Source organism: Ilyonectria robusta (assembly GCF_021365365.1).
Source record: "Ilyonectria robusta strain PMI_751 chromosome Unknown BGZ61scaffold_19, whole genome shotgun sequence".
NCBI classification, from domain to species: domain Eukaryota; kingdom Fungi; phylum Ascomycota; class Sordariomycetes; order Hypocreales; family Nectriaceae; genus Ilyonectria; species Ilyonectria robusta.
Genome location: NW_025764453.1, coordinates 842536 through 858295, shown reverse-complemented (window position 1 = coordinate 858295; position 15760 = coordinate 842536). Strand labels below are relative to the sequence as shown.

At 54.5% G+C, this 15760-nt stretch overlaps 6 protein-coding genes across 6 annotated transcripts; 4 read left to right on the top strand and 2 right to left on the bottom strand.

The window, feature by feature from the left end:
• Positions 1 to 1369: 1369 nt before the first annotated feature.
• Positions 1370 to 2352, bottom strand: BGZ61DRAFT_76180 (uncharacterized protein). The gene has a single exon (XM_046257062.1). It carries the CDS (start codon positions 2241 to 2243, stop codon positions 1482 to 1484), a length of 762 nt encoding a protein of 253 aa, XP_046100502.1. The 5' UTR covers positions 2244 to 2352; the 3' UTR covers positions 1370 to 1481.
• A 1796-nt stretch (positions 2353 to 4148) lies between these two features.
• On the top strand, positions 4149 to 5819 carry BGZ61DRAFT_396963 (DHHC palmitoyltransferase-domain-containing protein). The gene is made up of 3 exons (XM_046242967.1): positions 4149 to 4354; positions 4418 to 4849; positions 4908 to 5819. The coding sequence occupies exons 1-3, from the start codon at positions 4237 to 4239 to the stop codon at positions 5591 to 5593; spliced, it is 1236 nt and encodes a 411-aa protein (XP_046100501.1). The 5' UTR covers positions 4149 to 4236; the 3' UTR covers positions 5594 to 5819.
• A 1062-nt stretch (positions 5820 to 6881) lies between these two features.
• Positions 6882 to 9311, top strand: BGZ61DRAFT_360208 (uncharacterized protein; the record flags this gene model as incomplete). The annotated part of the gene is made up of 3 exons (XM_046241150.1): positions 6882 to 7105; positions 7553 to 9018; positions 9079 to 9311. The coding sequence occupies 3 exons, from the start codon at positions 6882 to 6884 to the stop codon at positions 9309 to 9311; spliced, it is 1923 nt and encodes a 640-aa protein (XP_046100500.1).
• Positions 9312 to 10119: 808 nt separating this feature from the next.
• On the bottom strand, positions 10120 to 11131 carry BGZ61DRAFT_481795 (uncharacterized protein; the record flags this gene model as incomplete). The annotated part of the gene is made up of 2 exons (XM_046249337.1): positions 10120 to 10553; positions 10747 to 11131. 2 exons carry the CDS (start codon positions 11129 to 11131, stop codon positions 10120 to 10122), a joined length of 819 nt encoding a protein of 272 aa, XP_046100499.1.
• A 1763-nt stretch (positions 11132 to 12894) lies between these two features.
• On the top strand, positions 12895 to 14557 carry BGZ61DRAFT_76069 (uncharacterized protein). Its single transcript, XM_046257061.1, has 4 exons — positions 12895 to 13090; positions 13221 to 13283; positions 13381 to 14074; positions 14138 to 14557. The coding sequence occupies exons 1-4, from the start codon at positions 12932 to 12934 to the stop codon at positions 14350 to 14352; spliced, it is 1131 nt and encodes a 376-aa protein (XP_046100498.1). The 5' UTR covers positions 12895 to 12931; the 3' UTR covers positions 14353 to 14557.
• Positions 14558 to 15525, top strand: BGZ61DRAFT_76021 (uncharacterized protein). The gene is made up of 3 exons (XM_046257060.1): positions 14558 to 15074; positions 15225 to 15427; positions 15476 to 15525. The coding sequence occupies exons 1-2, from the start codon at positions 14763 to 14765 to the stop codon at positions 15318 to 15320; spliced, it is 408 nt and encodes a 135-aa protein (XP_046100497.1). The 5' UTR covers positions 14558 to 14762; the 3' UTR covers positions 15321 to 15427; positions 15476 to 15525.
• The last annotated feature ends 235 nt before the right edge of the window (positions 15526 to 15760 follow it).

Below are 15760 nucleotides of genomic sequence, written 5' to 3'. Positions count from 1 at the left end.
CACCGTGGAACAGGTGTGACCATTGCTTTCGCGACGGTTACACTCCTAAGGGGAATTCACCCCTTGTGGACATGTGTGATATCACCATCCCTTTCGTGCAAGGGAGCCAAATAGCACGAGGCGGAACGAGACGTCGGACAGTCTGGTCAATGCCGAAACGAGTAGTGTATTGAAACAAAGCAAGTCTATATGCGAAAAGAAGGACAAGGGGAAAAACTAAACTAAAGACAAATACTGAAGAAAAGAAAATATCTGGGCGTTGTTCTGGGCACCATCCCGACTAGCCTTTCCTGAGGATAATGAGACGAATCAAATCCCCCTGAAAGACAACCCCCGGAATTCCCAACGAAGCAGGGAAAAGAGTTGGACCCCAGCCACAAAACCAGAAACCCACAAAGTGAACTCCATCGCGAATCATGACTTGCGTCTTTAACTGTACAGCTTTCGAACTCTCCAGGTCGTCGTCGTCTCCGATTGCCGGATTTATGACCGCTCCCGGCTTGTCATCATCATCCGAGTTGCCTAGCAGGGGCATTTGAGAGACGGAGGATGATTGATGTTTGTGGCGGGAGTAGACGGGTCTCGAATAAGTCACTTATCCTCCCGAGCAACGATAAGGGTAACGGTGCAAATGCCGCACTTAGAGTGCTGGCAGTTATGGCACGACGGAGTGGTGCTCTCACACCACTCGTATGAACAATTGTGACATGTCCACATACGGGTGGTAGGGCGGCTCGAAGTATTGCGAGGCATCTTAGCGATCGAGAGGGGATTGTTGAGGTTAAAAGGAAGTCAGGGGACTTCTCTGCTGATCGAGATGAGTGCGTTGCTGCTGGAGTTGAGATGTCTGGAGAAGGCGATTTGCTTGGGGATAATGAAGCATCCAAGAGGGCAATTTGCTTGGGATTAGTGAAATATCCAAGAGGACGAAATGGCGAGGATTATATAGCTGGAGAGAATTACAATGGGCAACTGGAAATTCAGCTGTTTCGTCATTTACACAACCCCCGATGCCTCGCCTCAGACACACGATACGATACCATTGGCATTGGCTTGGGGGTGGAGAGCCTTCGCCGAAGGCATTTTGCAAACCTTTCAACCTGTGATTATCCCAATCTTGTCTTTTCCAACCGGGTCGTCTTCGCCGAGTGGTCTTTGCCGAGTGGAGCGTGTTGCTTCGGAGCAAAGGGAAGGCTCCTGTTCGTGGGCTTCGTTCGCACCGCCCGTTGCTCCATTGCTCGATTGGTTAGGAGCTGAGGAGTTGACCGAATGCCTTGGTTAGGGGATGGCAATGCCACAGAAGACTGGTCCACGGGACCAAATTCTTGTACCATTGGAACGACATCGCCTGGCAAGGGGACGAAGCGGAGGGAGGTCCGAGAGCGTCTGGGCTGTGCCACGTTGAATCTGAGGCGCTGGTGCCCGCAGTGATATAAACAAATAGGAGACATGCGGGCCTTTGTGGGTTTGCTTGATCAAGACTAATGTGTTGGTCGTGGTCTGTGATCTGGGGAATGTAAGGTCGGACAGCGACAGCACGTGTGAGCAAGTTCCATGCATAAGCCTGGACGCACACTCCGGACCAGGGCTGGAAGTTCCTGGAAGGTGGCCGTCGAAAAATAGTACACTTCTGCATTTCCGCATTGGTTAATTATTCCCGCCAGGCTGTAATCCCAGCGTACACAAAACCAGTCGCTTTCGAGACAGAACCGGCGTAATCGGGCACCATGCGCGTGTGACGGAGGCTCTGCTGAGCCGCAACGCAACAGCGCCCGCCCCACAAGCGTTTGTTTAGGGCGGTTTCCTCGGGTTGGAGCCTTGAAAAGATCTCGCCTAGGCATACTTCTTTCCTCAGAACACGTCCCCACGACCGGCGAGGGGCTTAGTTCGGCCGGGCGGACCGTCGTAGACCAGAGAGGCGGCATCTTTGGTGCGAACAAGCGGCGAGGGTGAACGAGGGAATCGGAGGGCGGCGGTGGCCGGGTTCTCAGGCTGTTGAGCACGGCTAAATGTAGAAGGGAAGTCAGTTGAAATAAACCATATTCGTCTCGTAGGGCTTGGGGCGATGAACTGCTATGACGCAGCATGGAGCGCGCAGACGGTAACGTGCAATGTTCCGTATGCATCTCATGTCGCCCTGAGAATGATGGTGGGAGGAGAAGAGCCAATGGCAGGCTGGACAGCCTGGGCCCTGACAGGCGCCACCACTCCCTCCACCCCGCGATCGAGATAAGAGTTGGCATCGGGATAAAGATGATTCCGGAGAAGAGGAAGAGAATAAGTAAGAAGAACGATGTTAACCATTTTAGAAAGATAGTCGGAGTTTGGGGTTTGGTGGGGCCGCTGAGTGACCTGGGAAGGAAGGGTCGCAGGGTCGAAGCTCGCAGGTACGAAGCGAAACCACTCACAGATGTATTCACGTAAGCCAGCGTCTGGATGCCCTTTCTGCACGCCATGAGTTGCACGACTCTGATTCATCCTTGAGAAAATAGAGTAACGCATATTTGATTATGTTGGAATTTTTACTTGCATTTCTCTCGTATTCCGAGACCCTGTCTTATGTGTAGGCATGTAATTCGTCTGTCGTCTTCGATCGGTCGCCCCTGGCCTTCAACTAGGGGTAGTGTCTGGAGGTGACAGGCCGGCCCTGTAGGGCGGATGACCTAATAACCTTGACAATAGACACCTAGCATGATGCGTACAAGCAAGATTCTCGTAGTATATGGTGAGTGTAAAGGTCGCATCGAAGTCGTCGTATTCTTAGAAGTGCAACGAGTATTTGAATCCCAGGCTGAGCTGTCAAGGACGCAGCAGACCCGACAGAGTCGAGAAGGGAAGAAATAAAAGGACAGACGCGTATCAAACCCGCCCGATGGGCCCTTGGCTCCTTATTTATGGAAGGAAGAGTATTGCGGCTCTAGGAAACGCGAAAAGTGCAAGCCACAGAGCCTGATCACCCATAGCGCGATGTGTACAAATTGAAGCTTGAATTGTAATCAGTAGTGCGCCCAGGACACCTGAGGCTCTGCCCACTGCGCTTGTTTTGCTGGGAGCTGGGCGAAGGATCCGTTGTGCGGCTGGGTCATCATGCTGGCATGCCTAACAATTCATCATGTGCGGAGCGTGGATTCACATCGGGCACTATTATAGCAAGATGCGACCCAGTACGCGCCCGCAGCACTTGGAACAACACAAGGCAGCCCAAGAGAGTAGATGATTAACTGCCTATTATATTTGTGTCAAGTAGGATACATGATGTCGGTGTTGACCCAACTTCCCCCACGAAAGGCGAGGCATCTTGGCGTGGGAGTGGTTGTCAGGCAGAAACCACTCATCTGTGAGGGGACACAGGCTCATCAGATGGAGAGTCTAGACTTCAAGAAGCTCAGGAGCCACGCCCAGGTTCTCCTTACCTCCAAAAGCTTGGACCCCCTGAACAGAAATCGGCGGAATTTGAGAAAAGAGCCAAGAGCATAGGTTGAAAGATTAGCAGACAAAGGAGAGGGCCCCTCCAGATATGCTCCTGAGCCACTCTCTGCTTACAGCGATGTGAGGCGATACTTGACAGGTCAAATGAACATGGAACGAGAGGGGGGGGGGGGGTGCGTAATGACAAGTCAGAACGGACAGAAAAGGGGGGGGGGAGGGAAAGGGATTTGCCCGTGCTGAAACCTCGATACAACGGTGGCCATGAAGAAGGATTGCGCATAAACGACCGCCAATTGGTGAGCTGCATCTGCTTAAAGCAATGTGGCCAGTCGAATCGACCATGATTGAAGATGGCTGAGCCCTCGTTGGTGGGTCGCTAGGAAGACGCGTCTTTGAAATGAGCAGGCGAGGAGTGTTCATATCCACTCTCAAAAGATGAAATATCTCCGAAGAAAGACCAAAATTCCATCGGGATAACACCAATAAGTCTGTAAGGACTTATTGGAATTACATCTGTTGTCTGCTGATGTTTCGATCGTGATGTGTTGTTCATGGTGTTGGTCGCAGCCCTGTGTAAGGTACGTGCCCAGTACTCCGTACTGTCCAGACCGCGCACTGTACTCGTAAGCACGGCAAGCCTGGGACCACCAGGCGCACGGACCTCCACTAACAGTTGCCATCCGTGGCCAACCAAGACAATGTCGATTCGTCCAGAACAACACCACCAGAGGTCGCATCATCGCCGCAACACTCCGTCCCGTCCGACCTCACCTCCCGCCCCATCGTCGACGGGGGCGCAATGCCGCCATGCCACGCCCGGTCACAAGCAACCGCGCCGAGACCCGGTGGACGGTGCGCATCATCCCCTTCTTCATAGCGGCTGCATTTGGATTCGCCACCTTCGTTGTCGTCCCGCATCTCTGTAGTATGTAACCTTGACCCTCTTGACGGCCCCGTCGGAGCCCGCTGACCAATATCCTGTGCGCAGTCAACTACTTGTATCGGCAGGAACATAAGACGGGTATCGCGATAACACTCATTGTGTTGTGGTTTGTCTTCTTCATCCTCACCATCGCGGCGTACCTCCGAACCTTCTTCACGGTCCAATTTAACCCGGGTCTCGTCCCACTCTCTGCCGAACGACAAGCGATCGAAAAGGGGCGCAAGAACAAACGATATCGAGGAGGAGACATCGAAACGCACCCATGGGTTCCGCCAGACTCAAACCCCGACAGCCCTGGGCTCGAGGCTTTCTATAGCAAGGATGTGTTCGTTTGCGAACTCGATGGCCGACCGAAATGGTGCTCCGACTGCCAAACATGGAAACCGGATCGTGCTCACCATTCAAGTGAGATTGATCGTTGCATCCGAAAGATGGATCATTTGTGCCCATGGGTTGGCGGTGTCGTATCCGAGACCTGTGAGTCGCCTGCTCTGGGCTTGGCTGATCTCAACGAATCGATGCTAACACCTGTCAGCGTTCAACTTCTTCGCGCAGTTTACCTTTTATTGTAGTATATGTTGTATCATATGCATTGCAACAGCTGCATATTCGTTGCGATTGCAGCAAAACGAAGATCGGCCCTTGGATGGTCGAATTGTCGCTGGCATTGCTCTCGGATCGTTGTTTGCGCTCTTCACGATTGCCATGACTCTCACCTCAGCTCGTTTCATCGCCACTAATATCACGAACATCGACATGCTGAAGAAGAGCCAGTCTTTCCGATTGGCCGTACGCGTGCCCCAGAACAGCCCGTCGACACAACGATACCAGACCATCACTTACCCGCTCGCAAGTCCTGCTTGGGGACAGAGTGGTGTCCCGATGAATCATATTCCTCGTATTTCGATGGGCACCATGAGCCCAGCGTCGCCTAGGGATGAGCAGGCTAAAAGGACGTTCGCCATCCTCGCGACAGAGCCCGGAGAGAACCCATGGGACACTGGAGTTTGGAAGAATTGCAAGTCCGTCATGGGCAATTCCATATTGGAGTGGCTACTCCCTATCTGGCATTCACCTTGTTGCAACCACGACAGCATGGAGAGCGACTATGAATTTGGGCCCGTTGTAGAGAAGTTGAAGAAACGCTATGGCATCCCCGATAGTGGAACCCCGGCGGCGGATGGAATTGAAATGCGCAGTGCTGGAGCATCGAGGCACTAGGCCCCGATATTGATACCCCCTTGAGTTGGCTGGTCCTGGCGTAAGGTAAACACGGAAGAAACATCGCGTGCATAGCGTATTGGATGTGCAATATATGGGTTGTTGAGCTTAATGGCGGGCTTGTAAATAGGAAAGCTTGTAATGTGTGGGATTGTGTGGACTGTAGAAGAGAATGCTAAGGCGCCTTGAATTTGTCATTATGGATTGGTGTAATATTATTCCTGGGACACGATGTGCAGACTCCGCGATGCAAGTGTGAAAAAGGAGCCATTGTATTGGTGAGGTTACTTGAGAATGAGGCCTGTTTGGATGAGTCCGACTTCGAGTCCTCGCAGTCTCAGCATTAGCGATCCATGTTGGTCTTTTGAGTGTCTTCGAACCTCGCGAGAATGGATGGTAGAGCCAGCCCCAAAGAGAGATGATCCGATCTACCGAGTTTCGCCACAGTGGTAAGCGTAGGATAGAGTGATTTGTTGGATTCGACTTGTTCAAAACGGCCCGGCGGAAGGCCCCGCAGAGGCCCGAGCCGGAGCACCTGGTGGAGAAGTCCGGAGCACAAACCTCAGCCGCACGTGATTGGTCCCATAGTTGATGATCCAGAAGGGGCACGGGAGTGGGGATAGCACGGTCTGTGGGAAAATAAACAAGGCCAAGGATGGAACGCGAACAAGAAATGAGAAAACGGGATGGAGTTTTGAAGTGAGCGCCCAAGGAGCCGGCTGCAGTCAAACACCAGCTGGGCCGAATGCATGAACCGTTTGCCCGAGACTCGCCATATTGCAATGAACTACCAGGGAATCCGAGCGTAAACCAATGCACCCTCAGCCTTCGGCCAAAAGCACTAGAGGCAGAGCGAATGGATCCCGCATCCTCTTAGCCGTCCCGTTTACACCACAAATTGAAGCCCGGTCAAATTTCCAGCGAGATTTACAAGCCCGGTGGGTCCTTCGTCGGTGGCGTTCCTTCCTGCAGGTGCAGTGCTAGTGGAGCCTCGGATCTTAGGCTTCTCTGTCCACCAGTAACAAATCGGGGCTCCTCTCACCTTCTCAGTCTTATCCTCCACAACAACCAACTCCATGCCGCGCAGAGTCACCTTCAAGAATCAATTCGATCAGATGGACCAGGTTCGCTTTCAGCTGAACTGAGTCAAGACTCGCCCCTGTTCTGTCTTACTGGCCTAGAAAATCGGCTGATCGGAGCTATCGGCTGCGACTCGCGACCAACCGAACTGTCCCGCGCGAATCACAATGCTTTTTGTTTGGCATCCCACGTCACCACCACCACCAAGATGCCATCTACGCCGCCCAACCGCCATGGTGCTTCCTCTCCGCTACATGGGGGCGGTCTTCGACGGTCTCAGTTTACGTACCGCCAACTCTCGCAGCTAGCCTCGTCTAGCACGTCGAATCCCCTGCGTGTAGTCGCGCACGTCGACTTGGATGGTTTCTACGCCCAGTGCGAGATGGTACGGCTCGGAGTTCCCAAGGACAAACCGCTTGCCGTTCAGCAATGGTGAGTTAATTGTGGATGTGAACGACGTCGTCAGTGGTGGCTCGGAGACTGGTCACATTTCTTGCAGCTCCGCCATGTGGTGTGGCGGGTTTTGTCTCCATCCGGTGCAGCCCCCGGTCATCCTTGCTTTAGTGGTCTGTGATGCAGCAAAATGTCTTCAATTTCTTGTCAGGTCTTCTTTTCTAGTTGTGTTATTGCCCCACCCATTACTATTCGCTTGTTCTTGCGTTGACAGCAGTCATCCACCTTTTCTCAACCTTTTAGTTTTGGAGGAGATTCTCTCCCATCATCTATTCTCATTATTTTCTTTCACCGCTTTTATTTCCTGTCGCCTCTAATCGGCTTTTTCGCTGGTGTTCTCCCCTCTGAGTTACCAAGTTTGCTTCAGTTAGCGCAAGACGTGGCTCATTACTGTCCTTACTGCTCAGCTTGCTAACATTCTACAAGGCAGGCCCTGATTGCCGTCAACTATCCCGCTCGCGAATGGGGCATTGGGCGCCATTGTACCATTACAGAGGCAACGAAATTATGCCCCGATCTCATTGCCCCTCATGTTGCAACATGGAGAGAAGGCGACGACAAGTGGGCCTACCGAGACGATGCCGATGCGAACATTTCCACCGACAAGGTTTCTCTTGACCCTTATCGGCTAGAATCACGAAAGATTTTGGCTTTGGTAAAGGATTCTCTGCCGGCCGACCTGCAGAGGGTGGAGAAAGCAGGAATAGACGAGGTCTTCCTGGAATTATCCAGCCAAGTTCACTCCATCCTACTTGAACGATATCCCGAACTGAAGAACCCGCCGCCGTATGATGACCCAACCGAGAGGCTTCCACTCCCGCCCGTCTCCGCACTGGATTGGCAGGCAGATGCTCTGATTGACTTAAATGAGGAGCAAGAGACCATCGACCCCGACTGGGATGATGTGGCCATACTCATTGGATCCGAGATCGTTCGCGACGTTCGAGCAAGGGTTTGGAAGGAGTTGGATTACACTTGCTCCGCAGGGATAGCAAGTAACAAGCTTCTGAGCAAGCTGGGCTCCGCATTCAAGAAGCCCAACCAGCAGACAGTTGTACGCAACCGAGCTGTGCACTCGTTCATGAGTGGATTCAAAATCACCAAACTACGGAACCTGGGCGGCAAGCTCGGCGATCAGGTAGTCACTACGTTTGAGACGCAGAATGTCAAGGACCTGCTTGAGGTTCCCTTGGACACGATAAAAGCGAAACTTGGCAATGACACTGGCCTGTGGGTCTACAATACCATCAGAGGTATCGACAATAGCGAAGTCAACTCTCGGACTCAAATCAAATCCATGTTGTCTGCAAAATCTTTCAGGCCCACGATCAGCACCCCAGACCAGGCCATCCGGTGGCTCAGAATCTTTGTAGCTGACATATATGCTCGATTGGTTGAGGAAGGCGTCCTGGAGAACAAGCGGCGGCCCCGAACCATCAATCTGCACCATCGCCATGGAGGCCAGACGCGATCCCGACAGGGACCTATCCCACAGGGAAAGTCTTTGGACGAGCAGACCCTTTTGGATCTTGCCAAGGACCTGCTCGCCCAAATCATAAGCGAAGGAAGAGTTTGGCCTTGTGCAAACCTCAGTCTCAGTGTCGGGGGTTTCGAGGATGGAGTCAAGGGAAACATGGGCATCGATGGGTTCCTTGTCAAAGGTGAGGAAGCCGAGGCTCTCCGGGCGACGACGGGGGGGAGCCGTCCAGCGTCTACTGAACCCGACCGACCAGTCAAGAAACGCCGAGTGGGGGACGGGGGAATACACCGGTTCTTTGCGAAAAAGAACTCCGCTGATGGAAGCCCGGTCGATGCAGCTGAGTCTAGTGCCGGCGGTGAGACTGACCTCCCCTCTCGTCCGCTCGGGATACCGAACTTGGGTCCAACCGTCGGTCAACCGAGTACGAGCGATTCTGCAACCGCCCAGACTGAGCACGGTCTGTACTCCGCAGACCTCCTTGCCTGTTCTCGCTGCAAGGCCGGCTTTATTGACCCAGACGCGCTGCAGAGCCATGAGGACTGGCATCTAGCCAAAGATATCCAAGACGCAGAACGTGTCAAGCCTGTATTCGCTGAACGGCCACCAACCCCACGCAACTCGTCGCATAAGGGGCAGGGTGCATCGTCGAAACGCGGCAGAGGCGGGAAGCTAGAGCAAGGACAAAGCCGTCTCCGGTTTGGATAATCCTATCTGAACCTAGCGATAGACCATGGCAGAGAGTTCGAACGAACATAACACAGATACGATCAGACCCATCATAAACCCCAGACCGGATGCGAGAGTTTCATTTCCTATCGGCTACAGAAGCAATCTGTCTCTTGAACTACTGGAGATGGCCCGGGGTAGGTCGAACCAATAACTGCAGCTACTTGGGAAGTGTACGTGGTCGCCATCGAGAAGAGTTGATTGCTTACGCCAAGTCAAGAGCCGAGAATGTACTCCAAAGTACACGTACCTAGGAGCTTCAGGTCACCTTGTGCAAAACCTCCTTTTGCCAGATGACGAGATGGGTTACGTGAAGCCATTCTCACTCGCACACGTGGTACGTACCAGACGACGGCCTTTGAAACGGTCTCTGGGAAAAGCCATGGGTGCCTGACGGATGCCAGAACCGGGGATTTGCGTCCGCGTGGCGACGCAGTTCATGTCGAACGTCTCCCAGGTGCCATGACAGAACATACTTCGTATGAGGCAATGCAACTAGACGTGCATCAGGGGACGACGCAGATTTGGATATGCTGGAGAGAATTGACTGGCTAGGTGTCCCATGACCGACGAAACGGGGGATGGGACCAGCGGCAAGGAGGTGAATGGAGCCAAGGCACTTCCTGAATCAGGCAGACGACCTGGTTGTCATCTGTTGCCATGCAGGATTCATTTTCGTGGTGCCTTTCACTTTCATCGACTTGCACAGCGGTGATTGGCTAGTTTCGTCTTGGGCATCGAACAGATGGAGCGCGACGGGTAGCGCTGCATTGGGCGGCAATTTGGTCTAGGCATTGCTACCCAACCCAACCACGAAAGTGCAGTCAACCAACCCAGACTGGTCGAACTCTATCAGTCGCTCGGTTGCAGCTGAGGTCATCCCGGAATTTAGCAGCACATGACAGAGCGGCATTGTTGGAACACGTCGCCTGTCAATTGTGGGTCCAATGGCTGGCAGCGCTTCCTTCGACGATACACGTTGGACGTGATGGAGAAGGATGCCCAACTCCCCACGACAGCAGCTGGGCATAAGATGGTGCAACCGGAAGGAAACACGGAAGCGGTGGCCGTATGAGAACAGGCGTCTAGCAGACAAGGATTGCGATGGAGTCGAGTATGGAGTGCGTCTATAGATGGCGAGGCTCGGACCCCCATCAACAGACGTGTCGCTTGGAGATGTGATTCGGTGTGAAGGCAAGTCAAGCTGGGAGTCTCGGATACCTGGGATTAGATATAAAGCGCCAACACGTGGTGGTTCCGGAGGGTTAGAGATCATTCTAGGCGCCACGATCTATTCCTTATTCCTCTCCCCCGAGTAGGTAAGGTACTCAAATTTGCCTACGCGAAATACGGTATCTTCGAGACTTCGACGCTTTCCCAGACACCGGCAACCTTTTGCCAAGCTCGGCATCACCTTTGCCTATCGTTCCAGGGACGAAGCTTGAAAGTATCGCCACCATTGCCAGCCATCTAGATTGTTGATCTGTCAAAATTCTCAGCGAGAGTGGCCCACGCACTCCGTACAATGCAACTACATCCCAGCCAGCGGTCGATCGTAACTTCAAGTGTGCTGGAGAAACAACGGCACACGTGTTGCCTAGCCTCTTGAAATCCAGAAAGAGGCGCGTACCCGCCATCATCATCCACCAGAAACAAGTAAGAAGCGAGGCCAAGTTTTGGGCATCGCCAGTACAGGGAACAGCCTTGTCGCGACGAGACAGCGCCAACTTAAGCCAGGTTTCTGAAGCTTTAGCCATCACATCCACAGTGGATGAGCAGGTTTGACCTAGCACAGACATTACAGTGATCTGAACTGCTCGGCGGTTCTGGTCCGGTGGTCTCGATCTCTAATAAACGCCCCGTTGAGCCGTTTGCGATCAACTATCTATACATTGTATCTCGTACTTATACCACTCATTTTGAGACCCAAGCAAGGGACCACGTCACAGCAGAATACCCCAATGAGACAGACTAGAGATAGTTGCATTTGCGTCCGTCACACCACCCGGCACAACCAACCGCACAGCGCAGCCAGCAGTTACCGGCAGAGCCCGGCAAAGCCCGTGAGAACCGGGCGCCTTGTACGAGACGTCTCTCGCTCCCCAGGCTGACCGGCCACCACCGTCATCATCATTGCCTTTCAGGGTCGCAACAGGCTGTGCAGTGACTTGCCAACTACGGCCGGACCAGCGCAGCCAAAGCCAACGCCACAAGCATTCGCAGCCGCAGCCGCAACCACGACGACGGCATCGGAAACGGAGGGCGATTCGGCAGCAGCGACGGCAGCAAAAGCAAGGTTTCGATTAGCAGAAGAAGCCGCGGAGGGGGCTTCGCTGCCCGTTCCAATCACGACGATCTGGTTGAAGGGCGGCGGGAGTGGTGAAGGCCCATCTCGTCTAGACGCAATCCCCGGCCACGTCAAAGCCCAACAAGCCCAAGCTAGAAGCAGCGAAACGGGCAGAAGAAGCCCAGCCCAAGTAGCAGCCCAAGCCTGTCAGAGTGCCGGGCGACCAAGCCCGCGACCCAGCCCACGACCAAGCCAACGACCCAGCCCAGGTCCAGGGCCCGCCACGTCCACGTCGGGGTTGTGCGGACCAGGATCTGAGGCCATCCGCATCGCAAGCCCAGTCCAACGGTCCACCATCATAGGTCGCCACGCGCAGGGTCAGGGTCAGGGCCTCCACCGGCGGGGGGACCACGGCCACCCCCCAACGCAGATCCCGCATGCGGTCGTTGGGCTCGGTCTAGGAGAGGGACAAGCTGCGGCACCAGCCCAGCCATCTTCATCAGCAGTGAACACATCATTGTGTCAGTCCGGCCAGTCCAGCCAGTCCGGCCGGTCCAGCCCAATCGTCACGGCCGTCCCTGTCGCCCGTTCCGCAGGCCGCGGTCACGCCCGCACCCAATCTTACGGCAACACAACTCAGGGTGAATCAGGACGACAGCAGCAGCAGACGCAGACGCAGGCTCAGACGCATACGCAGGCTCAGACGCAGGCTCAGACGCACGTCGAGCAGCACCAGCCGTTGTACCAGTACCAGGAAGGGAATCCGGAGTACCAGTTCCAGGTCGACTTCCAGCCGCAGCGGTTTTTCAGTCGTCCGACAGAAGCATCAGGACCAGTAGGACCAGCAGGAGGACCAGCAGCTACGACGATTACAGGACAGCAGCATCAACAGCAGGACCACCACCAACACCAGCACCAGCAATCACCGTTGTCCTCGCCACCTCCTCCACCTCCACCACAACCACCAAGACGACGCTCTCAGCCAACGGCGTGCCGCCGTCAGGCCCTGTCCCACTGTCGCTCCAGGCGTCTTGCCCCTCGTCAGCGCCTAGACCCACCCACCTCCCACCGCCGACAATCGCCTTTTCTTCCTCGACCTCCGCCTCTTCCTACTCCTCCCTCACTTGCTGCCTGCTCTTCTGACCTCTCCCTCTCTCTCCCACTCCCACCCTCACCCTCTCCGTCGCCCGCTCCTCTTTCTTCTCCCGTCCACTTTCAGACTCCTCCTCCCTCCTCCCATCGACACTCCCTCTCGTGTCCCTCTCCTCTCTCGGTCGCCGCTCTCCATCCTCCACGCTCCCCTCCTCAGACCATGTCGAGATCATCCCGAAACCCGCCCCCCACCGGCGCCGGCGCCACGCGACAGAACGAATACTTCGTGCCTCGCGATGGCATCGACCGCGAGGTCATCTCCGCCGACATCTGTCGCTACCTGGGCAACGATGCCTTGGTGCGTCCCGGCCACTACGAGGTAAGTTGCCCTCAACATGGACGGCTGGCCGCCTGGTGCTGTGGGCTTCGACTCACGCCGTCACTCATACCACCCCACCGTCCCACCTTGTCCACACCGGAATCAAATGGCTCACAGTTGCATTCAACAGAACCCGCAAACCGGCCAAGTTGTCCAAGGCTACTACATCACCGCCTACAGGAACCTAACAACAGTAAGCCCTCTTCTGCTCAGCCGCCCACGCACCATCTTTTTTTCACCCGTGCGTTTCGCACCATTGTCTCCGTACTAACAATGGCCCCACTTCGCAGGCCATGATTGAGGATCTCAAGGCAGACTCCGCACGATGGGACAGCGAGAGACGAGCGCAGACTTCGCGCAATACCACTGGAGGTATTCATGCCTCGAGAAATGCCAGTGGCGTTCCCGCGAGACACTCATCTAACTCACCTGTAGTACAATACCGCTACTCCGAGACGCACCAATCTCGTCAACACCACGGCCCTACCGAAGCTTCCTACCAGCAGGATCCCTATGCTCGTGACTCCGGCTTTGACGGCCCCAGATACCCAGGCACAGGCGCTCCCGGATACACTGGTGCCGCTGGCTCATCATACCAGCAACAGGCCTATGCCGCCACAAGTGGTGGTGCGTATGGGAGCTACCCGCAGCCCCAACAGTCTCCTCCCCCCACGGATCCCAGATACGGCTCTACTCCCCAGTCCGGCTCCGTGTTGAACCAGGCCTTCCAGGCAGCCCAGGACCCCTACACCGCCATGGGAACAAACTTGAACCGAAACCCCAGAGGATACGCCGCCAATGACCCGTATGCTAACCCGGCCGCTTCAGCCGCCCCGTCTCAGCAGGCCGCCTATGCCACCTCCGGCGCATCACAACCAGGATACCCGGCCACCACTTCTCCCTTCCAGTACTCTAGCCAGGTTCCTCCCCCAGCTGCTCAGTCCTATGCTACGATGCAGCCCCAGGACCCCTTCTACGGTCGCGGTGCGTATAATGCCGCCATATCGCCCACGTTGGGAACAGGATCTGATTCTTTAGCGTCTCCAGCAGGCCAGTCCACTCAACAACAGCAGGGTTATGCAACCCAGGCACAGCAGCAACAACAACAGCAGCAGCCACAGTATGATGAAACCCCCCGCACTCGCACTTCAGCGACACCATCAAATGCTCAAACAAATCCCAGTGGTACGAGTAGCCGCCGTAGTGAACGTGAGAGCGACAGGCATTCTTCCGACCGACACCACAGGGCCCCTCGTCGATAAGCGTCCTTGGAGAACCGAGACAGATCCCCCCCCTTTGAACTTGACGAGGCTACCCACCGCCCTCGCGAGTGTGTGATGATTTCTGCATAATGACCGGGTCAAATGGAGTACGGCTTTTTCCCTTGGATCGACGTCTTTCGTCCCGTCTTTTTTGTTCCACGGATAAGGTCCCAGGTTTTCTTTCTCTGGCTGGTGCCACCCAGAGTTGCAAGTTTGCATCTCGCAGGAGTTTCCCGCTGGAGGTATCCTCTTTTTGGTGTCCCGTCGTCATCCATTACTGGACCCTTGATACGAATAACCCGGATTTTCAACTGCTGCCAATTTTACTACGGATGATACCTGGAACCGGAGCTGGACCTTTGACGCATACCTTTTGAGGATTTTATTTTTTTAACGACCTTGCATTATGGATGGGCCCCCGCCCCCTGGATGAGGATCCTGTCGACTACCTTTATTTACCACGGATGAGATATGCTGCATACGTTTTACATTGGGTCAAGGCGCTGGGCGGGAAAAGAAGGGTGCGCCGACCGGTGCACCCGCGGTGGTTTTCGTTGTCATCAGATAAGACCTTGCTGTCCGGATCCGCCATCGGGGAGAGTTTGTTTTCGTATCCTGGATCTGGTGCTTTCTTCCTCCCCATGTTTGGCAAACGGGATTCGACGGTTCCGTCGTCGACATGTCTCATAATATATTGGCACGGCCGGCACCCGGACAGCAAGGTGAGTCCCAAGAGCTTGTATATATTAGCCAACTCTCTCAAAGGATCTTTCCCCGTTCCACTTTTCATCTCCCCTCATGGACTCTTCGCCGCGGACGTTGTTGAACTCTCTCACGGCAGAAATTGACTGAGCAGTATTCACTCATGGCAGCTAGGCGCGAACACATCTTCCACTACCCATGGCACTTGTTCTGGTCTGCTTTCGTGTTCCCTCTTGCGGACTCCCGGGCTTCCCTGCCGTCGTTAGGATTCAGACTCCCAACTCCCGAGGATTGAAATGTCCCTTCCGGGTACGACGTTAACTTGGGGTTCCCATCCAACCTTTGGATTGCCGTTGCTTCATGCAAACCACTGGTAAGAGGCTACCTGTCCTCGCAGCATTCAACTTTTGTTGAGCCGCAGCTTTGGAAATAAAATCATTGTCAACGAAAGGGTGCAGCACGGCTTGCCCCGGTAAGACCTCCTCAACACAGCTGGACGCTCTCTTCGCCTATATCCATGGGAACAATTGGTCTGCCTTCCTGGCCGTTCTTGGTGTTACCGGTGTCTGTCCAGTTTAGTTGTTTGTCGCCACCATTCGCCTCTGTCTTCCGCGGTTTTGGTTCTCGGCTACCCTTCCTGGAATGTCTGTTTTCGAGCATGATTTTCAACTACGGACACCCAAGGATTTGATTGGTTGAGATGAGC

Coding starts and splice junctions, on each gene's coding strand:
- BGZ61DRAFT_76069 (XM_046257061.1), top strand. CDS start 12,932: ATGTCGAGATCATCCCGAAACCCGCCCCCCACCGGCGCCGGCGCCACG. Junction 13,091..13,220: donor TGCGTCCCGGCCACTACGAG/GTAAGTTGCCCT, acceptor TGCATTCAACAG/AACCCGCAAACCGGCCAAGT. Junction 14,075..14,137: donor GGACCCCTTCTACGGTCGCG/GTGCGTATAATG, acceptor TAGCGTCTCCAG/CAGGCCAGTCCACTCAACAA.
- BGZ61DRAFT_76021 (XM_046257060.1), top strand. CDS start 14,763: ATGGGCCCCCGCCCCCTGGATGAGGATCCTGTCGACTACCTTTATTTA. Junction 15,075..15,224: donor GCCGGCACCCGGACAGCAAG/GTGAGTCCCAAG, acceptor CACTCATGGCAG/CTAGGCGCGAACACATCTTC.
- BGZ61DRAFT_396963 (XM_046242967.1), top strand. CDS start 4,237: ATGCCACGCCCGGTCACAAGCAACCGCGCCGAGACCCGGTGGACGGTG. Junction 4,355..4,417: donor TGTCGTCCCGCATCTCTGTA/GTATGTAACCTT, acceptor TCCTGTGCGCAG/TCAACTACTTGTATCGGCAG. Junction 4,850..4,907: donor CGGTGTCGTATCCGAGACCT/GTGAGTCGCCTG, acceptor AACACCTGTCAG/CGTTCAACTTCTTCGCGCAG.
- BGZ61DRAFT_76180 (XM_046257062.1), bottom strand. CDS start 2,243: ATGCCAACTCTTATCTCGATCGCGGGGTGGAGGGAGTGGTGGCGCCTG.